The following is a 22,067-nucleotide window of genomic DNA, read 5'->3' as shown; positions in this document are numbered from 1 at the left end:
TTCCGCCAGTGATAGAATAAAAAAGACAAAACCTTGTTTTTCCAAAAATCCCTAAAAAAAAGAAGAAGTATCCCTCTTTCTATAAGATTTAATGAAAATTAAGAAATCTTTTAATATAATTGCTATGCTTAGTGTGTGACTGTTAGTTTTTTCTTTAGGGTCAAAAATGGAAAAAAACTTAGTAATGATAGAAAATTAACTAATAACCAACCTATTGCTTCGTATTGTCGAGATCCTAACTAAGAAACAGTCACTATGTGAATAAATACATCTATCAAAAATGAGTAGATCTATCATATAGTTGTAGCAACTGCATTTTTTTCTCTACAAAAGAAACCAGATTCTAGGCTATGAAGCAAAACTAAAGGGTAGTGGATAAAAGGAGGGATGATAGATAGAAGGAAGAAGAATAAGAAAGATATAGGATTCCCATATGTATGGTCTATGAATTCATCATAAAAAAAAGGCAATGTGATAAAGCATCAATATAATAAAATTCTCAAAAAAAAGAGAGAATTCATCGTAACTTGACTTTTGAAACAACAAATAAAAATATAAAGCAATAAATAAAGAGCAGCCGGGTTAATAAAACTGAGAAAATTGACTCGGAAAAAAAAATTGGAAGCTCCATTGCAGGATTCAAACCTAACCATTAAAGGAGAAGCTGTGGGAACGACAAAACCTATGACTACATAGGATTTATTGAAAGAATCCTAACACTTCATTGGTGGATGGCGGACAAACCACAAAATTGCTTTATTTGATAAGGTTCTAAATTAACAAATAAGACAGGAAAGAGTAAATATTCGCCCGCGAAATCCTTATTGGATTAGAATACTTTACCACGATTCAATAAGAATAAAAAAAAAGGAGATTCCAAAAAAGGAAGGATTACATTTTATATAAATATTGAATTTGGATATATTCTAGATCTTCTTTCTTGACTATATATTTAATTTTTCTTTTTTAAGTTTAAGAAAGTCAAAATCAAAAAAACCTAACTTTTTCTATTATATATTGATGTGTATCTATCTATAATATTTTTGAATATTATGGAATTAGAGAAATGACATTCGCACGCTTCTCATTTCATTCGCGAGGAGCTGGATGAGAAGAAACTCTCATGTCCAGTTTTGTAGTAGAGATGGAACTAAGAAGGAACCATCGACTATAACCCCAAAAGAACTAGATTTCGTAAACAACATAGAGGAAGAATGAAGGGAAAATCCTGCCGAGGCAATCATATTTGTTTTGGTAGATATGCTCTTCAAGTACTTGAACCCGCTTGGATCACCGCGAGACAGATAGAAGCAGGACGAAGAGCAATGACACGATATGCACGTCGTGGTGGAAAAATATGGGTGCGTATATTTCCCGACAAACCGGTTACAATAAGACCCACAGAAACACGTATGGGCTCGGGAAAGGGATCCCCCGAATATTGGGTAGCCGTTGTTAAACCAGGTCGAATACTTTATGAAATGAGCGGAGTATCCGAAACTGTAGCTAGAGCAGCTATCTCTATAGCTGCCAGTAAAATGCCCATACGAAGTCAATTTCTTCGATTAGAGATATAGAACCCCAAAAAGGAATATTGAAGATAAAAAACCCCTGGTTTTTCTTTCTGGAAAGACAATATTTCTTTCATCCTTTTGCATTGAAATAACAAATGGAAATCCAAATAATATGATTCAACCTCAGACCCTTTTAAATGTAGCAGATAACAGTGGAGCTCGAAAATTGATGTGTATTCGAGTCATAGGAGCCGCTGGTAATCAGCGATATGCTCGTATTGGTGATGTTATTATTGCTGTAATCAAAGACGCAGTGCCCCAAATGCCTCTAGAAAGATCCGAAGTAATTCGAGCTGTAATTGTACGTACACGTAAAGAATTCAAAGGCGACGACGGTATAATAATACGCTATGATGACAATGCAGCAGTTATCATTGATCAAAAAGGAAATCCAAAAGGAACTCGAGTTTTTGGCGCGGTTGCCGAAGAATTAAGAGAATTGAATTTGACTAAAATAGTTTCATTAGCTCCTGAAGTATTATAAATACTAGTAGACGAGATATAGATCAAAGAAAAAATTAGTAGATTTTGTCTCACGTATATGCTTTAAAATCCTAAATTTAAAGAAAAGGGAAAACATGTTGATTATAGAAAAATTAGGAGGAACCTAGAATTAGAGTCTTATGGGCAAGGACACTATTGCTGATTTACTAACCTCTATAAGAAACGCAGACATGAATAAAAAAGGAACTGTTCGAGTAGTATCCACAAATATTACCGAAAACATTGTTAAAATACTTCTACGAGAGGGTTTTATTGAAAGTGTTCGGAAACATCAGGAAAGTAACAGATATTTCTTGGTTTCAACTTTGCGACATCAAAGGAGAAAGACTAGAAAGGGAATATATAGAACTAGAACCTTTTTAAAGCGTATCAGCCGACCTGGCTTACGAATTTATGCCAACTATCAAGGAATTCCTAAGGTTTTGGGCGGAATGGGAATTGCTATTCTTTCTACTTCTCGAGGTATAATGACAGATCGAGAAGCTCGACTAAACAGAATTGGGGGAGAAGTTTTATGTTATATATGGTAATGGCCCCACCTATAGTACCCAAATTCTATCTCGAACTTCCTATTTTGAAAATAAAAATAGAAAAATAGGAGAAAAATATATGACAGAAAAAAAAAATAGTAGAGAAAAAAAAAACCCGAGAGAAGCAAAAGTCACTTTCGAAGGTTTAGTTACGGAAGCCCTACCCAACGGAATGTTCCGCGTTCGCCTAGAGAATGACACCATCATCCTGGGCTATATTTCAGGAAAGATCCGGTCTAGTTCTATACGAATACTGATGGGGGATAGGGTCAAAATTGAAATAAGTCGTTATGATTCCAGCAAAGGTCGTATAATTTATAGACTTCCCCATAAGGATTCGAAGCGTACCGAAGACTCGAAGGATACTGAAGATTTGAAGGATACCAAAGATTCAAAGGATTAGGTTTTTCTGGGGTAATAACTTCCAAGTTTCAAAATTTAAGTGAAGAGACTTATTTTTTCCAAAAGAATAGATTCATAGTTTAAGAAAGGAATACCCATATATGAAAATAAGAGCTTCCGTTCGTAAAATTTGTACAAAATGTCGACTGATTCGCAGGCGTGGGCGAATTAGAGTTATTTGTTCCAATCCGAAGCATAAACAAAGACAGGGGTAATCTTTCGAAAAAGAAGCTTTTCTTTCTAATAGCTTTTCTTTCTAATTAAAGTAAAAAGTACCCACGGAAATGCCCAAATTGCAAATAAAAAAAATGAAAGTAAAGGATATATTTTAACCTGAAACGGATATCTTTGTATCTTTTTTCTTTTTGTTATTTCTAACTCATATTTATGAGATAATAAAATATGACAAAAGCTATACCAAAAATAGGTTCACGTAAGAAAGTGCGTATTGGTTTGCGTAGGAATGCCCGTTTTAGTTTACGGAAGAGTGCACGTAGAATAACAAAAGGGATTATTCATGTTCAAGCTAGTTTCAACAATACCATTATAACCGTTACAGACCCACAAGGTCGGGTCGTTTTCTGGTCCTCCGCAGGTACTTGTGGATTCAAAAGCTCAAGAAAAGCATCACCCTATGCTGGTCAAAGAACAGCAGTAGATGCTATTCGTACAGTGGGTTTGCAACGAGCAGAAGTTATGGTAAAAGGTGCTGGTAGCGGAAGAGATGCCGCATTACGAGCCATTGCTAAAAGTGGTGTACGGTTAAGTTGTATACGCGATGTAACACCTATGCCGCATAATGGATGTCGACCTCCTAAAAAAAGACGTCTGTAAAAAAAAATGAAACCGCTTTCAAGAGAAATAAACGATTCAATGATCAAATAATATAGTCTGTTATGGTTCGAGAAGAGATAACAGGATCCACTCAAACACTAGAGTGGAAGTGTGTTGAATCAAGAGTAGATAGTAAACGTCTTTATTATGGTCGTTTCATTCTGTCTCCGCTTAGAAAAGGTCAAGCGGATACTGTCGGTATTGCCTTGCGAAGAGCTTTACTTGGAGAAATAGAAGGAACATGTATCACACGCGCCAAATTTGGGAACGTGCCACATGAATATTCCACAATAGTAGGTATTGAAGAATCCATACAAGAAATTTTACTAAATTTGAAAGAAATTGTATTGAGAAGTAATCTCTATGGAGTTAGAGACGCATCAATTTGCGTCAAAGGTCCTAGATACATAACCGCTCAAGATATAATCTTACCGCCTTCCGTAGAAATCGTTGATACGACACAACCTATAGCTAACTTGAGAGAACCCGTTGATTTCTGTATTGAGTTACAGATCAAGAGAGATCGCGCATATCATACGGAACTCAGAAAGAACTCTCAAGATGGAAGTTATCCTATAGATGCTGTATTCATGCCTGTTCGAAATGTGAATTATAGTATTTTTTCTTGTGGGAATGGAAATGAAAAACACGAGATACTTTTTTTAGAAATATGGACGAATGGAAGTTTAACTCCTAAAGAAGCGCTTTATGAAGCTTCTCGTAATTTGATTGATTTATTTCTTCCTTTTCTACACACAGAGGAAGAGGGCACTAGTTTCGAAGAAAATAAAAACAGGTTAACTCCACCCCTTTTAACCTTTCAAAAAAGATTCACTAATCTAAAGAAAAACAAAAAAGGAATTCCATTGAATTGTATTTTTATTGATCAATTAGAATTGCCTTCTAGAACGTATAATTGTCTCAAAAGGGCCAATATACATACACTATTGGACCTTTTGAGTAAGACTGAAGAAGATCTTATGCAAATTAATAGTTTTCGTATGGAAGATGGAAAACTGATATGGGACACTCTAGAGAAGCATCTCCCAATTGATTTACCTAAGAACAAGTTCTCGCTTTAAATCATTGCAATTTTTTCCTCTTCTTCTTTTTTGAGTTAGAATAAAAAGAAAAAAGAAAGCAATTTGGCATCTTTGGCATAATCTATATTTTCGCGAAATGGATCATAATAAAATAGATTTTAGGTATCTAGGGAAGATTCACTTGGAAGTAACTATTTCCTAGATACCCATGCAGGGGACTTCGCGGTGGAATGAATCAACTCGAAAAATCCCTAAACTAAAAAAGACCTAAAGTTAAGGATTTATCAATGGGTAATGTTGCTCCAATACCTAACCAAAGAGCTACTGCAGTACCGATTAAAAAAACGGTCGTAGCTACTGGGCGACGAAATGGATTTTGGAATTTATTGACATTCTCTAGAAAGGGTACTGTCAATAAGCCCGTTGGCACAGAAACCATTAAGAGAACGCCCAATAACTTATTGGGTACTGTACGGAGTATTTGAAATACGGGAAAGAAGTACCACTCGGGTAATATTTCCAAAGGAGTTGCAAACGGATCCGCCGGTTCACCAATCATTGACGGCTCTAGAACCGCTAAACCTACATTACACGCAATAGTACCTAGAATTACTACTGGAAAAATGTATAAAAGATCGTTGGGCCACGCGGGTTCCCCATAATAATTATGTCCCATCCCTTTAGCTAATTTTGCTCTTAATACAGGATCATTTAAGTCAGGTTTCTTTGTTATTGGGATAGGTGAATTCTTTAGGATCCATCCCCCAAAGGAACCGGACATGAGAATTTTTCATCATCCGGCTCGAGCAAGAATGAAAGAAATAAGACCGTGGAGGATCCACAATAGAATAGGGGTATATAATGACTCAATGACTCAAGGTAAGAAAAACTTTATCAAATTATCTTTTCCGAAGTTGCGCCTATAACTACTCATTGAAAAGAATCCTATTCTTATGCTTAAATGCTCAATATCCAAGTGGGCTTACAAATTTGATCATGATCAATTGCTTTGTGGATTGTCTCTTGATTAGTTGTTGTTTATCCCCTCGATATCGCAAGTTTCTTATGTCCAAACAAAGTATTTACTTGTTACTAATAAAAAATCAAAAAGTTTAGCCTGCGTTCTTCCTTAGATCCCTTCTTTTACTCCGATAGTATTGCGGATCAAAATCGATGCAAAGAAAATGAATGCATTTCCATACTATAATAAAAAGTAAGTGTAATAAAAATTGAATTGGATCATATCACATGACTTATTCCATTTATACTCTATAGGATCTTACGGAGCCTGTTCATGGATGACATGGTTGGTGGGGTATGATCATAGAAAATATTCTCCTCGAGTGAACCAGCCTATCCTTCCTAGATAGGGGACTTACGTGTTGATTGGATGCGGAGACACCTTTGGTCGTGAATTCTAATGTGGCAGATCCAATTCTCTATCTGCATGGCCAAATTAATAATTCAAGTCACACACTCCCATAATCCGCCTTATTTTCTTTCGTAAAATTCACTTCAACTATTTGTATAAAAATACTTCGAAGTTGAAGAGAAGTATCCAAATGACATGTCTTATTTTACAATAACCCATGTTTGTAGCAATGAAATACCACAACCTACCCGATATGATATATGAGAATTAGAATTCTCTATGCTATGCCTTCCCTATAACGGACCCGAAATACCTTGCTTACGTATCATTGGAAAGTGCATTAACATAAATACGGCAGTAAGCAGAGGTAGTACAAAGGTATGTAAACTATAAAAACGAGTCAAAGTGGATTGGCCCACACTAGCACTTCCACGTAATAATTCCACTAAAGGGGACCCTATTACCGGAATAGCTTCGGGTACACCTGTAACAATTTTGACTGCCCAATAACCAATTTGATCCCAAGGCAAAGAATAACCAGTTACACCAAATGATGCAGTCAATACAGCCAAAACCACGCCTGTGACCCAAGTTAATTCACGGGGTTTTTTAAATCCACCTGTGAGATACACACGAAATACGTGCAGGATCATCATTAGAACCATCATACTTGCTGACCATCGATGAACCGATCGGATTAACCAACCAAAGTTGGCCTCCGTCATTATATATTGAACGGAGGAAAAAGCCTCTGTAACGGTCGGTCGGTAGTAAAAAGTCATAGCAAAACCGGTAGCGACTTGTACTAGAAAACAAGTAAGTGTAATTCCCCCTAAACAATAAAATATGTTGACATGAGGAGGAACATATTTACTAGTTATATCATCTGCAATTGCCTGAATCTCAAGACGTTCTTCAAACCAATCATATACTTTATTGAGATAGGTAACTAGCCCGACTCCCCCTCCGAGAACCGTATATGAAAATTTCATCTCGTACGGCTCAAGCAGAAATACACAAATTTTCAACGGATATTAGAAAAAAAGGGTTCAAAACTCCATCAGCCACGGTATTGGATCGATTTGCCTTGAAGATATGAAATAAGAAAAATCCAGAATTTCTTCTTTGTGATAATAATGCCAAAAAATCTCAAGTTGGCTCATCTGTCTTTCTTTCCCTTATGTTGATCATTAGAGGCCTCTTGACTTTTCTCTTCCCTATTTTTTATTGATTTTATTTTTTGACTAGTCAAAAAATAAAATCAAAATTTCTAGTGGTTTTCTGATAGAAATTATCTTGTTGCGATCCTATGAATCAGTTCAATTAAAACCTTAGATTCATACTAGAGCCACGATGATTCAGTCTCAAGATAAACAAAAGGCAAGGGTTCTTCGAATAAGAACCGCTTGATGATCATTTATTGAAAGAGAAAAGAGTTCTCTTTTGGGCAAACAAAATTGGAAGGAAGAAAATTTCTTTTTTTATTAAGAACTACTTCATTTTTTTTTAAGTCTGGTTGCGAGGTCTAAATAGTGAGTATGAATCATAGTTCCTTTTTTTTTGATCCACTCTATGTATTTCGTGTTCCAGATACTAGAATAAATAATATCTGACGAATTAGAATCATCTTGATAGAGATAACAGGCCCCTTCTATGTATTATCAATAGGATCAATTCTAACAAGTCACACACTCATATTCCAGAGATACCAAAACAAAAAAATCCACGGTCGAACTACCAGAATGTCTAGAAATGTGGAGCTTAAAGTAGAAAGGCTTTTTTTGGATGGAAAAACTATGAAGTCATAGTTTTAGTTAGTAGAAACCTAATTCGTTAAAATTCCGTCCAGTAAAACAGAAGAATTATAAATTTCTAAAATTATAGATAGGAATATCGCGAATAAAGCCATTGCGACCCCCATAAAAGGAGTAGTCCCCCAACCCGGAGCAACTTTCCCATATTCCGAATTCAAGGGTTTCAATAAACTACCTGCGCCAGTCCGTTTTGGCTTAGGTCTAGAACTATCTTCAACGGTTTGTGTAGCCATAAATTCTATTTAATCATTGGTGTTGACTTTGTATACTATTCCGTTGTAGTTGTAAATACACGATCTTTTCATAGATCCATTGTAATCTTGAAATTCTATAAAAATGGAAACAGCAACTTTAGTCGCCATCTCCATATCTGGTTTACTTGTAAGCTTTACTGGGTATGCCTTATATACCGCGTTTGGGCAACCCTCTCAACAATTAAGAGATCCATTCGAAGAACATGGGGACTAATTGAAGTAAGAAGTCTCCCCTCCGGGGGACTTCTTACTTCAATTAAATTATTTCATTTCTTAGTCGGAACCTTAGGTGGTTCTCGGAAGAAGATAGCGAAAAAAATTATCCCTAAAGTCGAAACTAAAAGGAACGTATAAACCAATGCTTCCATAGATTCGATCCTGGTTTATTTACAATTATAACTTCCACACCTATTCACTTATCATTTGGGATCATTTCCCATATAAAAAAAGAAAAAGAGTCAAAGAAAGGACAGGAGATGTTCCTCATGTCAAATCAAACAAAAAATGGAGGTGAAAGATACCATAGCAATGTGGTATCAGGCTGCCTGTCTCCTTGTAGTTGGATCTCCAACTTTTTGGAATGTTCCAAATTCCACTTGAGCATCCAAGTCTGGATCAATACCAGCAAAAACATCTCGGAACAAGGTTCGAGCGCCATGCCAAATGTGTCCGAAAAAGAAGAGCAAAGCAAAGGTAGCATGACCAAAAGTGAACCAACCCCTTGGACTGCTGCGAAAAACACCATCTGATTTCAAAGTAGCTCGATCTAATTCAAAAATTTCCCCTAATTGAGCACGCCGCGCATATTTTTTTACAGTAGCAGGATCAGAATAACTTACTCCATTAAGTTCGCCACCATAGAACTCCACCGTTACGCCTACTTGTTCAACACTATATTTGGATTCTGCTCTTCTAAAAGGAACGTCCGCTCTCACAATTCCCTCTTCATCTACCAAAACGACCGGAAATGTTTCAAAAAAAGTAGGCATACGACGTACAAAAAGCTCGCGTCCTTCTTTATCTCTAAAGACGGGATGTCCTAACCATCCAACAGCTATGCCATCCCCATTGTCCATTGAGCCTGCTCTGAATAATCCCCCCTTTGCCGGATTATTACCAATATAATCATAAAAGGCTAATTTTTCGGGAATTTTAGACCAAGCTTCTGATAAACTAAGATTTTCGGCTAACCCATCGCTAACTCTTCGATATATTTCTTGCTGAAAGTATCCCTGATCCCACTGATAACGAGTAGGCCCAAATAATTCGATTGGGGTAGTTGCTGATCCATACCACATAGTTCCGGCAACTACGAAAGCAGCAAAAAAAACAGCAGCGATACTACTGGAAAGTACAGTTTCAATATTGCCCATACGTAACCCTTTGTATAGACGTTGAGGCGGACGGACACTTAGATGGAATAGGCCCGCTAATATGCCCAAAGTACCCGCAGCAATATGATGCGAAGCTATTCCTCCCGGAACGAAAGGATCAAAACCTTCTGCACCCCACGCAGGATTTACAGCTTGTACTTTTCCAGTGAGTCCGTAAGGATCGGACACCCATATCCCAGGGCCATATAAACCCGTTACATGAAATGCACCAAAGCCAAAACAAGCCACCCCTGCAAGAAATAAATGAATTCCAAAGATCTTGGGCAAATCCAAAGAAGGTTTTCCCGTCCGCTCATCACAGAATATTTCTAGGTCCCAATATACCCAATGCCAGATAGCTGCCAAGAAACACAAGCCAGAAAACACAATATGCGCACCTGCCACACCTTCATAACTCCAAATACCCGGATTCGTTACAGTTCCTCCTGAAATACTCCAACCACCCCACGAATTCGTTATTCCTAAACGAGTCATGAAGGGGATGACGAACATACCTTGTCTCCACATTGGATCCAGAACAGGATCAGAGGGATCAAAAACCGCTAATTCGTATAAAGCCATCGAACCAGCCCAACCAGAAACTAGAGCTGTGTGCATTATATGCACCGAAAGCAATCGACCCGGATCATTCAATACGACAGTATGAACACGATACCAAGGCAAACCCATGGAAATACCCCTTTAGCAAAGAAAAATAGACACGATGTCGCTTTATTTTATCGCATTGGAAAAGACTATCCATACTTGATTCTATGTACCTAACCCTTCTAGGGGATTCTATGTCAGAAAGCGTGAATATTTATTTCATTCCATTAAAAATAACAAGCCAATTCTGTTTGTAAGAAGAAAGAGAAGCAGATCTATTCTATACTCGATAAGTGCCAATATGCAATGGGTAGCTTGGGCTATTTGGAAAAACGAAGAATAGATCCTTCATCCCTCTTTGTTTATCATTCAAATCACGGATTCTTTTTTCTTTATTCAATCTGTTTTACCTTCCTTATATGTAGAATATTTCAATCTATGTATTAATAGAATCTATAGTATTCTTATAGAATAAGAAAAAAAAAATGAAGATAATAAACTGCGGATTCTTTCTTTCTCTTCCATTCTTACGTTTCCATATTAAAGTGTAGTTTTTTTACTTAAATTTAATAATATTAATCTAATATGCCCATTGGTGTTCCAAAAGTACCTTACCGGATTCCCGGAGATGAAGAAGCGACTTGGGTTGACTTATACAATGTTATGTATCGAGAAAGGACACTTTTTTTAGGTCAAGAGATTCGTTGCGAGATCACAAATCATATTACAGGTCTGATGGTATATCTCAGTATAGAAGATGGAAATAGCGATATTTTTTTGTTTATAAATTCCCTTGGCGGTTGGCTAATCTCAGGAATGGCGATTTTTGATACGATGCAAACGGTGACACCTGATATATATACAATATGCCTCGGAATAGCCGCGTCCATGGCCTCCTTCATTCTGCTTGGAGGAGAACCCACCAAGCGTATAGCATTCCCTCACGCTAGGATTATGCTTCACCAACCTGCTAGTGCTTATTATCGGGCAAGGACACCAGAATTTTTACTAGAAGTGGAAGAGTTACACAAAGTTCGCGAAATGATCACAAGGGTTTATGCACTAAGAACAGGCAAGCCTTTTTGGGTTGTATCCGAAGACATGGAAAGGGATGTTTTTATGTCAGCAGACGAAGCCAAAGCTTATGGACTTGTCGATATTGTAGGGGATGAAATGATTGACGAGCACTGCGATACTGATCCAGTGTGGTTTCCAGAAATGTTTAAGGATTGGTAGTGGGTGGATTTCTTGTAAATTTATCTCAAACCTAAATTCGGGTTTTATGCTATAGAAAATAGAAATACTTCATGATGATGAATCATCAGGTTAAGATCGATCTAAACCAATCCATTTTATATATACATACGACATGCCAACGGTTAAACAACTTATTAGAAATGCAAGACAGCCAATACGAAATGCTAGAAAATCGGCCGCGCTTAAGGGATGTCCTCAGCGTCGAGGAACATGTGCTAGGGTGTATGTGCGACTCGTTCAGATCATGAGTTCAAACAAATAATAAAATTTTTGAAGTATCCATGATCGGTACCAATGAATAGGATAGAGAAGCTCTATCCTAAGATTTCTATGGTATATGGAATTTATGGTTTCCTTTGGTGCAAATCCAATCATCTAGATTGGAAGAAGCAATTCCCCATTGGTAACAAATGGTATCCATTAAGCGGAGGAAATAGTAATTAAAAAGAAAAAGGCTTATGCTCCTTTATCTTAAAAGAACCGGACTAAAGGGTCAGCTACTTAGCAACTTTCATAATTAAATACCGTCACTGTATGAATAACTCTTATTGTGAAAAGAGTTATTTACTCTATAATGGATAGGTAGAGCCAAAGAATGTGAACTATACAAGTTCACAATACCTTTTGATGAAAGAAAGGGCTCCGGTGTATAGAGAGGGCCTCGCCGTTTAAAAGGGAACCATAAAAACGATGGAACCCACTGTTTTTTTAGTATCGTTAGAATTTGTTATTTCTATGCGAAATAACTAAATAGAATAAAAAATCGTGGTTGGGAAGGTTATAGTAGCAAAAGCCATTGGAATTAATATTTTATATATCGGAATAATCCGTTTAGTTATTAATGGGAAAAAAGAGGGTTAAAAGAAGAGAAATCATTAGTTATTCATTAAGGTTAATTTGATTCAATGACCAGAGTTCCGCGAGGATATATAGCTCGGAGACGACGAACAAAAATGCGTTCATTTGCCTCAAACTTTAGGGGGGCTCATTTAAGACTTAATCGAGTGATTACTCAACAAGTAAGAAGAGCTTTTGTTTCTTCTCATCGAGATAGAGGCAGGCAAAAGAGGGATTTTCGTCGTTTGTGGATCACTCGGATAAACGCAGCAACACGGGTATATAACGTATTCAATAGTTATAGTAAATTAATACACAATCTGTCCAAGAAGGAATTGATTCTTAATCGTAAAATGCTTGCACAAGTAGCTGTATCAAATCCAAATAATCTTTACACGATTTCCAATAAAATAAGGATCATCAATTAAAGGATAAAAAAGTAATATACAGGAATAATTAAAACCGAATTCCCGGAGAGGGAACTCCGGGAAGATACAATAAATTAAGATTAAGTGGTAGGAATCGACGAGCATGTTGCAATAAATAAAAAAACTATTTATTTTTTCCCATTTTTCTTTCTTATAACAAACACAAGAATCCAAATTGGATTACTTTACTTTATATATGAGTCTGAGTCTTTCGAATAAAACATCAACAATCGGAACTTAAGTTTCGATTGTTGTTTCTTAAATTCTGGTTGGAGTTTCTTAAGTTTCGATTGGAATTGAACTTTTGTGTTAATTGAGGAATATGTCTATTTTTTCTGTGTCTAGGACCAGTAATTATTGAAATTGCCTGGGCTTGAAATTGCTTCTCATTCTCATAGTTACGAAATGGTAAGAAAGATAAAATACGAGCCTGTTTTATAGCAAGAGTAATTAATCGTTGTTGTTTCAAGGTTAATCTATTTATTCGTCTAGATAATATTTTTCCTTGTTCACTAATAAATCGATTAATTAAACTCATGTTTCTATAATCAATTCGATCCCCCGGGCCTATTCGAGAACGCCTACGAAAAGGTTGTTTGGATTTACGAAAAGGTTGCTTAGATTTACGAAAAGGTTGTTTGAATTTACGAAAAGGTTGCTTAGATTTATGAAAAGTTTGTTTGGATTTACGAAAGGGTTGCTTAGATTTACGAAAAGGTTGTTTAGATATATACATGATTTATTCCTTATTTTAAAATTTGAAAAAAAAAAATGGATTTCTTTCTTTTATTAATTTTTGATCCAGAACCAGAAGAAGTAGTCTTTCTTTGGTCCATATATTATTTGATTAAATCAAAATATACTATATAAATTGATTAAATCAAAATATACTATATAAAAATATAAAAAATCCAAATATATAAAAATAAAAACCCTCTATACATATGAAATAATATCTACCTAAAATCAGATGAGTTGATTTGTATTTAGTATTCTATCTATGTTCTATATATTTAATAAGAAGTTCTTACTCTTTCTGTTCTTTGGAAAAATCGAACACACGATGCTCCTATTTCTTTATTTCATTATGAGTGGTATGCTTGCGACAATAACGACAAAATTTTCTTAATTCTAATTGTCCGGGCGTATTGTGGCGATTCTTTTGAGTACTATATCTAGAAATCCCCGTCGATTCCTTATTGGTACCCTTTCGAACACAACTAATACATTCCAAAATAACTCGGATTCTAACATCTTTGCCCTTGGCCATGAACCTCCTTTCCTTTTTGGATCGACTTAACTTAATTCTTATACCTATTCTTTTATTCTTCTATTTTGGATCCAAAGAAAAGAAGAAGAATAAAATCCATAGAAGTTCCTAACTAAAAATGTGATTTCTAAAGATTTTGTTGTAATTCTTCGAATTCTCGAACAAATCCAATCCAATAGAATACAAAATTTTTGAAATTCGTAAATTAAGTAATAAAACATAGAGAAATAATTAAAGAATACAATCCTTATCCATCTTTTCTTTCTTTTTGCTTCATATACTAAAAAAGAATTCAAAAAGGGGGAATTTTCGTCATGTCACGAAGAATTCTATCTCTCGCATAGGAATAACTATAATTAAAAAAAAGGGAATGACAAAGCATCTGGGAATAAACGATTGATTTCTATCAATAAACCTGCTAAAGCCCCAAACCATAGAGTACTTAGCACGGGTGCTACAGAGAGATATGTTTTTATATCCCGCATTGAAAATCCTCCTTCCGTATTGGAATACATATATGATCAGATACTCTTGCCCAAGATCCTTTGTATTTCTTTTGTTTAGGCGAAATTCCTAACTAAAAAAACAAAATAAATATTATATATATATAGAATGAACCGTATAGACGAGATTTTCCTATCCCTAAAAAAGATGACCCCTTCTTCCTATACATTACTAAGGAATAGTAGTCTTTCTTTTATAGGTGAAATTTGACTGGATTTTAGTTTATACCCCTTCCTTGACTTATATGAGACCAAAAACAAGAAATGACAAGAAAGTTCTATATGGATAAAGAAATAGAAGAAAATTACGATGTGGAAAACAAGAAAGGAATTGTGTACAATGGCATTGTACAACAATTTGGAAAAGGGATGTAGCGCAGCTTGGTAGCGCGTTTGTTTTGGGTACAAAATGTCACAGGTTCAAATCCTGTCATCCCTACCTATTAATTCTCTCTTCGTTATGGGCAGTAGTGGGGAGATCGATTAAAGTGGGTATAACTTGAATTTGTGGATACTATACGGACGTGAGACACGTTAGGAATAGAAAAGGATTTTCTTTTTTTTTTTGTTTTGAAAGCGCTCTTAGTTCAGTTTGGTAGAACGCGGGTCTCCAAAACCCGATGTCGTAGGTTCAAATCCTACAGAGCGTGATTCCATATATCTTATGTCGAAACTAAAATAACTTAAAAAAAAACAAAGTAGAATTGCAACTCCAATTTGACCTCCTCCAGACCAGAGAGGAGGTCAATCAAAAAAGAAATATTACTCAATCAAAGATCCAACTGATCCCCACGCCTGTATTGCAAATACGCAGTCACGAATAATCCCGCTAAAGTAATAGGAATTAGGCCTAAGACGATTCCAAATAGAAAAACTTCAATCATTTCGATTTGTTCGAGGGGATAAAAAAAGAGGTACGATCTATCTCTAAATAATAGTCTAAACTACCCACGAATCTCAATGACCAAGAAAAGAATTGGTAATTAGTGTGGAAAAGAGTCTAGAATACCAAGAATCCAAAAGAAAGATTCTTCTATTCAATTCATTTCAAATAAGACGTATCTTGTTCAAGCTAATAAATAGAGCTGGGGTTATAGTTAAAGCAGCCAGTAGAAAACCGAAATAACTAGTTATAGTAAGCATGAAGGGGTTCAATTCCATTTTTTTTACTACACTACATATGTTGGTAAAGCACTTACCTAAGTTTAAGTTATGGAAAATTCATAATTCATCGGTTATTTTAGATAATACTAAAAAACAAGATAGAGTGAGATACAGAAGTGTAAAAAAAAGAGAAAATCGATTCATCAGACGGAACATGAGTCCCTAATTCCGAATCAAGAGATTTGTTGTGGAATCTGTCAGTTAAGTAAACTAATAATATTAAGAACTAGATCATCTAACCCCATTGAAAAATGAAATTGGATTTTCGGGAGAATTTTGGAATAAAAGATAAATAAAGAATTGAATTTGAAAAAAAAAAAATTCTTTCTATTTCGGATTCGGATTATTTCTTTTTTAATAGGATGGATTTCATCCTCTTTTTGGAGCAAATTTTAACTCATTGTATTCCATATGGAATAAGAGGAGAAGAAAAGCATTCCACGACCCCCGAGGGCCCCCTCAAAAAGGGAACTATTCCTTAAATTTACTTTTTTTTATTTATTTTTATTCGTTTTTTGAACCCCAACAAAAGTGGATTCAAAGTTACTTCAATTATCCTTTTCTTTTAAGTTCTTCTTGTAAAGTTCCATGCTTGCTGTTTGGTCAAGAAAATTAGACCTAATCCAACAAACAAGACAAGGATTGATTACGAATCTTGATTCTTCAAAGAATGTATTCCGTTTCTTTCATAACGGATTATCCGCTATTCGATTTTCTATTTATTAGATATTATTTTATGCTAACCAATTAAATTCCTTTAACTAAAAAGGGATCGATTTTGCATATACTTATCTTTGTATTGCGTCAATATGAGAATATCCTTCCTAAATTCTTTATCTTATTAATCATTAACTTAGATTTTCCCAAGATCTTGGCCGCTATTCCAAATTAAATTATTCTACTATTCCGAAGACAATGAAAATAAGTAGGACCCAAAAAATTGTGGGGTTCTATTGATGCCTTGAATAACATGTAATTTTCCTATAGACAAGGAACAAAAAAGAGAAAAAAGGAATTCTGTTTCGGGACCAAGCAAAACTGGATTGCTGTGCCATAGGAAGGATAGCTATACTAATTCGGTATACTCAAAATACACCTTTGGTACAAAATTGACAATCTCACAAGGATGAAATATCAGTAATTTTCTATTTACTGGTGGATCCCATCTTTTACGGAATCAATTCCTTTTTTGAATAAAAATTTTGGGAGCTCAGCATGTCTGGAAGCACGGGAGAACGTTCTTTTGCTGATATTATTACCAGTATTCGATACTGGGTTATTCATAGCATTACTATACCTTCCCTATTCATTGCGGGTTGGTTATTTGTCAGTACGGGTTTAGCTTATGACGTGTTTGGAAGTCCTCGACCAAACGAGTATTTCACGGAAAGCCGACAAGGAATTCCATTAATAACCGACCGTTTTGATTCTTTAGAACAACTAGATGAATTTAGTAGATCCTTTTAGGAGGCCCCCAATGACCATAGATCGAACCTATCCTATTTTTACAGTGCGATGGCTGGCTGTTCACGGATTAGCTGTACCCACGGTTTTTTTCTTGGGATCAATATCAGCAATGCAGTTCATCCAACGATAAACCAAATTCCAACTATAGAACTATGACACAATCAAACCCGAATGAACAAAATGTTGAATTGAATCGTACCAGTCTATACTGGGGTTTATTACTCATTTTTGTACTTGCTGTTTTATTTTCCAATTACTTCTTCAATTGAGAGAAAGAAAGAGAGTAGTAAGAATTCTCTTATCCCATTTGGAAGGATACCATCTTTATAACTATCCATGACTGTTTTTGTCTCTAGCATGACCACTTGAGAAAATGTGGAGGAAAGTAGGGGAAATGGCCGATACTACTGGAAGAATTCCTCTTTGGCTGATAGGTACTGTAACTGGTATTCTTGTGATTGGTTTAATAGGTTTTTTCTTTTACGGTTCGTATTCTGGATTGGGTTCATCTCTATAGTAATCGGAGGATCCAGATTGTAAACATGAAAAAGTAGGAACTTAGCGGGTCCTTACTCCCCTTTATCTGATTAGAGCGGAAAGGGCCCGCGGAATTCTTATTGTTATAACGCGGTTTTGTTCCATAATCTAGAAATTGGTTACCTATTTCTATTTGTAAAAATAACAAAGAGAAAACCTTTGCTCTGATGGTTGGAATCCCTCCATTTATTCTTTTGTTTGTTAATGATGTTAGTGAGTGAAGCAAACCATCGGTCGATTTAAAGCCCCCGCCTTTCGCCCATAAAATGGATTCACTCTTATGAAGCAACAAGAAAGAGGGGAGAGGATCCAGTATTTTATTCCATGAAGGAAGTATCCTGCAAATCGTTGATTTAGTTTAGAGTAAATAAACTAATAAAACCTTAATCAAAACTACTCAACTAGCCTAAAAATCAAAACCACCCTTCCATGGGAGGGTATAGATTTTTTTTTACAAAATTTCTGTAAGTTCAAAGTTGAACTTAATTCAAAAAGTAAAGCAATTCTATTTGCTCACAAGAAATGTGTCCCCGCCATACCTTCTTTCCCTCTGTTTGTCCACTACCGCGCCCGAACCTAAGCAAAGGAAGTCCAAAAGACAGACCCGAATAAAGAATAAATAGTAATCTTTGACAAAACAAATAAGAAGAAAAATGATTCTTACTTCGATACAAGAAGAATCGACACAAGAAAAAGGCAAAAAAGCCTTTTTCTTGTGCCCAATAGAGGATTAAGAAGACCCACAATTCCTCCTAAAAGGACTTGTTCCTTTTATTGTTCTCGTCTTTGCCTTGGATCCTCTTCTTTTGCATGAGATAGAAATAAGGAATTCCAGAAATCGAGGCTTTTTTCTCACTTGATGGTAAGAAATCCCAGGATCTAGAAATTCATTTCGTACAATTGAACCTTTTCAAACTGTTTCTTTTTGAGAACCAAAAAAACTTGTGCCAAAATAACAGATGCGAAGAAAAACAAAAGGCCTTGGACGCGCAATGGATCCTGAAGCACTATTTCTGCATCCCCCTGACCAAACCCTCCTACATTAGGATTGCTTGTTAATGGTTGATCAAGCTTGATCGATTCCCCCTCTGAAAAAAGAAGTTCTGGCCCGGGAGGTATAATATCAATCACTTGGCGCCCATCCGATGCATCCACTATGGATATTTCATATCCCCCCTTTTCTTTACGTAGTATTTTTTTTACTATACCTGTTGACGTAGCATTATAGACCGTATTGTTACTCTTGCTACCGTCAGGATAGATCTGTCCCCTTCCTCGGTTTCCCCCTACATATATGGGATATTTTAAGAAATGAACGTCTTTTTTTGTAGCGGGATCGGGGGAAAGAATGGGAAAGACAATTTCACTATATTTCTTACCGGGAACAGGGCCTATCACAAGAATATTTTTTTTATTGGGACGATAACTCTGAAAAGAGAGATTTCCTATCTTTTCTTTCAACTCAGGAGAAATACGGTCGGGCGGCGCTAATTCGAATCCCTCGGGCAAAATAAGAACAGCACCCACATTCAACCCTCCCTTTTTACCATTAGCAAGAACTTGTTTCAGCTGCATATCATAAGGAATTCGAAGAACTGCTTCAAATACAGTATCAGGAAGCACTGCTTGGGGAACTTCAATATCCACAGGCTTATTAGCTAAATGGCAATTGGCACATACAATTCGTCCAGTTGCTTCCCGCGGGTTTTCATAACCCTGCTGCGCAAAAATGGGATATGCGTTTGAAATAGATGTGCGAGTTATTACGTATATCATGATCGATACAGAAATCGATCGAATCATCTGTTCCTTTAACCAAGAAAAAGTTTTTCTATTTTCCATGTCCAATCGCGGATCCCGGAATTTCTACAATAAATTAGATAGGTAGCTAAGCTAATCTAGTTCCCTATACACGAGTCTGTTGTCATTCTACTGCAATAGTTGTACTAGAATGATGAATACCTTGAGCAGGTAGAAATAGAAAGAATTTGGTTAAAAAGGAAAAGGGCTTTCTTTCTATTTCTAAAGGAAGAAAAGAAATATGCTAATTTGATTAATATTAGGAAATGAAATGAGTGAGTTTATGCTTCACTAATTGAATGATAAATGACTACAAGTGAAGGAGATAGACGGTTTAAACAAAAAAAGACCCAAAATTTCAAACACGTGTCTAGAATCACAGGAAAACTACAAACAAAAATAGTGAAAATTAGCTCGTTAGGAGCCCATCCAAGATTGTTGTAGACCCAACGAATTAGTAGTTCCCAACCGCGGGTAGAGTGAAATCCAACAAAAAAATCAGTAACTAAAAGAATAAAAAAAGCTTTTATTGAATCATTTAAGTTATAGAAAAATTCCTGAACCCAAGAATTCAAAATGACAAGTTCTTCTTTACCCAGAAAAAAAGAACCACTTAGAATAGCCAAACAGATTATATTTGTTGAGAAATGCAAAATGATATGGAGATGATCCTCATTATCTATTTTGGCCAATTGTATTATTTCCTTGTGTATTCCTATAGGAAGTTTTTGTACATGTGTCTTCGGTTTCTCTTTTATCATTTCGTCCAAGAGAAAAAGTTCCTCTAATTCTATGAATCCTTCTAGAATCCTTTTCTCTTGAATATCAGTTAAGAAAGTTTCGGATTGCCTGGTATTCCACCAATTCTTAATCCAAAGTTCCAGACATTTGTTAAAAGAGAAAGAGACTCCCCAGGGCAAAAGTACGATAAATACAAGATATAAGAAAGAAGGCAATGCTTTCTTTTTTTTCATTTTTGATCTGTAAGCTGAATATATATGATATTTCTTTTCTTTGAAGCAAAAATTCTATAACAAGGTTTGAGACCTTGTGTTTGTATCTATTTCTCTTTTTGTATACTAGTGGAATTTCATTGTATTGGGTTCTTTCTTAGATCTAAATGGAGTGGAATAGAGAAATAAAAAAAGGCCTTTCGTATAAAAATGGAAGAATAGTATGCCATATATCTCACTTGGACAAAACAAATTCGAAGCAATTTTCTCTTATCCTCGTTTGTTCCTTCCTTTACTTTAGATAAATACTCGAAAATCCCCTTACAATTGCAAAAAATTGCAATTGGTACTCAAAATACTTCAATTGGTACACGCAAGAAATAGGCCAATTCGGCAGCTTTTTGTTCAATTTCTCGTGGAGTAAAAAACTTCTCATCAGTACGAGTCAAGGGAATGACCCCCTGGCCCCGGATTTCCATATAAAGGATACGACGAGGATAAAGACCCTCTTTAACCTGAATTCTAATTGATTGGATATCCCGCACAAGGAATTGAAGGAAGATGCGACGTTTTATTCCAGGGAATCCCCAACGAAAAATGCACACTATTCCCTCTTTTCTATCGAATCGGTCATAACCACTGCCTACATTCCATAAAATAGTGCACCACAAATAGGAGCTAATGAATAGGCCCGCGATTCCGTAGAAAGACATCACGACCCCCTGTGGAAAAAAAAGAATTTGTTGAGATGGAAGTACAGATATCATATTCTTACCAAGATAACTGGAAGCCCCAACCGCTAAGAATCCTAATGAACCTAGAAAAAGAATACAGGCCCAGAAAAAATTACCTCTTTTTCGAGAACCTTTTAGAAGTTCTATCCATATGTGTTCTGATCGCCAATTCATATTAGATATACTAAATCCAGTAGCGGTCAATTGAAATTGAGAGAATAAGCTAAATGATTTTTCACTTTACTTTTTTTGATTCTGAAATAGCCTTCAGTAGCTAGTACTCCTGTGAAATAATTGGTTAGATACATTGACTTTCTATTCAAAAAAAATTAGTGGATCCACTTAAAAAAAAAAACTCGCTATAGTCGGCTACGCATATGCATGCATTTATGCTCGTAGCTTATATCTGCATCCATAGACGTTTTTCATTTGTGTGTAGAAAGAGCTACATACCCTATCATATTATAGTACTTACACAAAAAAATATCTGTATTATGATCCTGGAAATACATTGAGAAAATTTGGCCCCGTCGTTTCTAGACAATCTTATTTTTCTGCACATAAAGAAATAAGGAAGTCATTGCAATTGCCGGAAATACTAAGCCTACTAAAGGTACGAAAATAGAGGGTAAGTTAAAATCTGTCATAGAATATGTGTCTCAATTCAAATTTACTATTTCTATCTATTCGAAATATATCTTAAGATTCTTATGATATAATTAAGTATATCTATTATAAGGAATATTGACTATTGTATTTTTTAGTTTACAAAATAAAGATTTTTTATAGATATAGAATAAAAAAGTATTCT

At 35.6% G+C, this 22,067-nt stretch overlaps 29 protein-coding genes and 2 non-coding genes, besides 36 other annotated features. All coding sequences in view use genetic code 11, as the record gives it.

The window, feature by feature from the left end:
• Positions 1–22,067: part of a sequence feature ([JLA]; junction IRA-LSC (circular molecule)) that runs on past both edges of the window.
• On the top strand, positions 125–1,577 carry rpl16 (ribosomal protein L16). One transcript has 2 exons: positions 125–133; positions 1,176–1,577. The coding sequence occupies exons 1-2, from the start codon at positions 125–127 to the stop codon at positions 1,575–1,577; spliced, it is 411 nt and encodes a 136-aa protein (NP_043061.1).
• On the top strand, positions 1,687–2,058 carry rpl14 (ribosomal protein L14). The gene has a single exon. The coding sequence runs from the start codon at positions 1,687–1,689 to the stop codon at positions 2,056–2,058; it is 372 nt and encodes a 123-aa protein (NP_043060.1).
• Positions 2,198–2,608, top strand: rps8 (ribosomal protein S8). The gene has a single exon. The coding sequence runs from the start codon at positions 2,198–2,200 to the stop codon at positions 2,606–2,608; it is 411 nt and encodes a 136-aa protein (NP_043059.1).
• infA (translation initiation factor 1) lies at positions 2,688–3,011 on the top strand. The gene has a single exon. It carries the CDS (start codon positions 2,688–2,690, stop codon positions 3,009–3,011), a length of 324 nt encoding a protein of 107 aa, NP_043058.1.
• On the top strand, positions 3,112–3,225 carry rpl36 (ribosomal protein L36). The gene has a single exon. The coding sequence runs from the start codon at positions 3,112–3,114 to the stop codon at positions 3,223–3,225; it is 114 nt and encodes a 37-aa protein (NP_043057.1).
• On the top strand, positions 3,413–3,844 carry rps11 (ribosomal protein S11). The gene has a single exon. It carries the CDS (start codon positions 3,413–3,415, stop codon positions 3,842–3,844), a length of 432 nt encoding a protein of 143 aa, NP_043056.1.
• Position 3,605, bottom strand: a sequence difference (conflict).
• Position 3,610, bottom strand: a sequence difference (conflict).
• On the top strand, positions 3,907–4,926 carry rpoA (RNA polymerase alpha subunit). Its single transcript has one exon. The coding sequence runs from the start codon at positions 3,907–3,909 to the stop codon at positions 4,924–4,926; it is 1,020 nt and encodes a 339-aa protein (NP_043055.1).
• Position 4,295, bottom strand: a sequence difference (conflict).
• Position 4,529, bottom strand: a sequence difference (conflict).
• Position 4,530, bottom strand: a sequence difference (conflict).
• Position 4,547, bottom strand: a sequence difference (conflict).
• Position 4,549, bottom strand: a sequence difference (conflict).
• Position 4,551, bottom strand: a sequence difference (conflict).
• Position 4,755, bottom strand: a sequence difference (conflict).
• Position 4,784, bottom strand: a sequence difference (conflict).
• Position 4,790, bottom strand: a sequence difference (conflict).
• Position 4,801, bottom strand: a sequence difference (conflict).
• Position 4,803, bottom strand: a sequence difference (conflict).
• Position 4,804, bottom strand: a sequence difference (conflict).
• Position 4,805, bottom strand: a sequence difference (conflict).
• Position 4,843, bottom strand: a sequence difference (conflict).
• petD (cytochrome b6/f complex subunit IV) lies at positions 5,144–6,370 on the bottom strand. One transcript has 2 exons: positions 6,363–6,370; positions 5,144–5,618 (listed from the first exon to the last, which is right to left on the bottom strand). The coding sequence occupies exons 1-2, from the start codon at positions 6,368–6,370 to the stop codon at positions 5,144–5,146; spliced, it is 483 nt and encodes a 160-aa protein (NP_043054.1).
• On the bottom strand, positions 6,553–7,955 carry petB (cytochrome b6). One transcript has 2 exons: positions 7,950–7,955; positions 6,553–7,251 (listed from the first exon to the last, which is right to left on the bottom strand). The coding sequence occupies exons 1-2, from the start codon at positions 7,953–7,955 to the stop codon at positions 6,553–6,555; spliced, it is 705 nt and encodes a 234-aa protein (NP_043053.1).
• psbH (photosystem II protein H) lies at positions 8,085–8,306 on the bottom strand. The gene has a single exon. It carries the CDS (start codon positions 8,304–8,306, stop codon positions 8,085–8,087), a length of 222 nt encoding a protein of 73 aa, NP_043052.1.
• Positions 8,410–8,541, top strand: psbN (photosystem II protein N). Its single transcript has one exon. It carries the CDS (start codon positions 8,410–8,412, stop codon positions 8,539–8,541), a length of 132 nt encoding a protein of 43 aa, NP_043051.1.
• psbT (photosystem II protein T) lies at positions 8,594–8,695 on the bottom strand. The gene has a single exon. It carries the CDS (start codon positions 8,693–8,695, stop codon positions 8,594–8,596), a length of 102 nt encoding a protein of 33 aa, NP_043050.1.
• psbB (photosystem II 47 kDa protein) lies at positions 8,864–10,390 on the bottom strand. Its single transcript has one exon. The coding sequence runs from the start codon at positions 10,388–10,390 to the stop codon at positions 8,864–8,866; it is 1,527 nt and encodes a 508-aa protein (NP_043049.1).
• Position 10,467, bottom strand: a sequence difference (conflict).
• Position 10,641, bottom strand: a sequence difference (conflict).
• Position 10,644, bottom strand: a sequence difference (conflict).
• Position 10,660, bottom strand: a sequence difference (conflict).
• Position 10,679, bottom strand: a sequence difference (conflict).
• Position 10,705, bottom strand: a sequence difference (conflict).
• Position 10,731, bottom strand: a sequence difference (conflict).
• Position 10,735, bottom strand: a sequence difference (conflict).
• Position 10,757, bottom strand: a sequence difference (conflict).
• Positions 10,892–11,542, top strand: clpP (ATP-dependent Clp protease proteolytic subunit). The gene has a single exon. It carries the CDS (start codon positions 10,892–10,894, stop codon positions 11,540–11,542), a length of 651 nt encoding a protein of 216 aa, NP_043048.1.
• Positions 11,676–11,789, top strand: rps12 (ribosomal protein S12; one part of a trans-spliced gene, as the record gives it). Coding sequence (NP_043003.1) covers positions 11,676–11,789 — 114 coding nt within the window.
• Position 11,873, bottom strand: a sequence difference (conflict).
• Position 11,874, bottom strand: a sequence difference (conflict).
• Position 11,875, bottom strand: a sequence difference (conflict).
• Position 11,886, bottom strand: a sequence difference (conflict).
• Position 11,963, bottom strand: a sequence difference (conflict).
• Position 11,980, bottom strand: a sequence difference (conflict).
• Position 12,005, bottom strand: a sequence difference (conflict).
• Position 12,045, bottom strand: a sequence difference (conflict).
• Position 12,070, bottom strand: a sequence difference (conflict).
• On the top strand, positions 12,469–12,828 carry rpl20 (ribosomal protein L20). The gene has a single exon. The coding sequence runs from the start codon at positions 12,469–12,471 to the stop codon at positions 12,826–12,828; it is 360 nt and encodes a 119-aa protein (NP_043047.1).
• Positions 13,052–13,564, bottom strand: rps18 (ribosomal protein S18). The gene has a single exon. The coding sequence runs from the start codon at positions 13,562–13,564 to the stop codon at positions 13,052–13,054; it is 513 nt and encodes a 170-aa protein (NP_043046.1).
• On the bottom strand, positions 13,898–14,098 carry rpl33 (ribosomal protein L33). Its single transcript has one exon. It carries the CDS (start codon positions 14,096–14,098, stop codon positions 13,898–13,900), a length of 201 nt encoding a protein of 66 aa, NP_043045.1.
• psaJ (photosystem I subunit IX) lies at positions 14,455–14,583 on the bottom strand. The gene has a single exon. The coding sequence runs from the start codon at positions 14,581–14,583 to the stop codon at positions 14,455–14,457; it is 129 nt and encodes a 42-aa protein (NP_043044.1).
• On the top strand, positions 14,967–15,040 carry trnP. Its single transcript has one exon. It is a non-coding gene; the product is annotated as a tRNA-Pro (tRNA).
• Position 15,171, bottom strand: a sequence difference (conflict).
• On the top strand, positions 15,178–15,251 carry trnW. The gene has a single exon. It is a non-coding gene; the product is annotated as a tRNA-Trp (tRNA).
• petG (cytochrome b6/f complex subunit V) lies at positions 15,372–15,485 on the bottom strand. Its single transcript has one exon. It carries the CDS (start codon positions 15,483–15,485, stop codon positions 15,372–15,374), a length of 114 nt encoding a protein of 37 aa, NP_043043.1.
• On the bottom strand, positions 15,649–15,744 carry petL (cytochrome b6/f complex subunit VI). Its single transcript has one exon. It carries the CDS (start codon positions 15,742–15,744, stop codon positions 15,649–15,651), a length of 96 nt encoding a protein of 31 aa, NP_043042.1.
• psbE (photosystem II protein V) lies at positions 16,981–17,232 on the top strand. Its single transcript has one exon. The coding sequence runs from the start codon at positions 16,981–16,983 to the stop codon at positions 17,230–17,232; it is 252 nt and encodes an 83-aa protein (NP_043041.1).
• psbF (photosystem II protein VI) lies at positions 17,243–17,362 on the top strand. The gene has a single exon. It carries the CDS (start codon positions 17,243–17,245, stop codon positions 17,360–17,362), a length of 120 nt encoding a protein of 39 aa, NP_043040.1.
• On the top strand, positions 17,385–17,501 carry psbL (photosystem II protein L). Its single transcript has one exon. It carries the CDS (start codon positions 17,385–17,387, stop codon positions 17,499–17,501), a length of 117 nt encoding a protein of 38 aa, NP_043039.1.
• On the top strand, positions 17,627–17,749 carry psbJ (photosystem II protein J). Its single transcript has one exon. It carries the CDS (start codon positions 17,627–17,629, stop codon positions 17,747–17,749), a length of 123 nt encoding a protein of 40 aa, NP_043038.1.
• On the bottom strand, positions 18,649–19,611 carry petA (cytochrome f). Its single transcript has one exon. It carries the CDS (start codon positions 19,609–19,611, stop codon positions 18,649–18,651), a length of 963 nt encoding a protein of 320 aa, NP_043037.1.
• On the bottom strand, positions 19,851–20,543 carry cemA (envelope membrane protein). Its single transcript has one exon. The coding sequence runs from the start codon at positions 20,541–20,543 to the stop codon at positions 19,851–19,853; it is 693 nt and encodes a 230-aa protein (NP_043036.1).
• Positions 20,873–21,430, bottom strand: ycf4 (photosystem I assembly protein Ycf4). The gene has a single exon. It carries the CDS (start codon positions 21,428–21,430, stop codon positions 20,873–20,875), a length of 558 nt encoding a protein of 185 aa, NP_043035.1.
• On the bottom strand, positions 21,793–21,903 carry psaI (photosystem I subunit VIII). The gene has a single exon. It carries the CDS (start codon positions 21,901–21,903, stop codon positions 21,793–21,795), a length of 111 nt encoding a protein of 36 aa, NP_043034.1.

This window comes from Zea mays, chloroplast (assembly GCF_902167145.1).
Source record: "Zea mays chloroplast, complete genome".
NCBI lineage: Eukaryota > Viridiplantae > Streptophyta > Magnoliopsida > Poales > Poaceae > Zea > Zea mays.
This window is presented reverse-complemented; position numbering and strand designations above follow the sequence as displayed.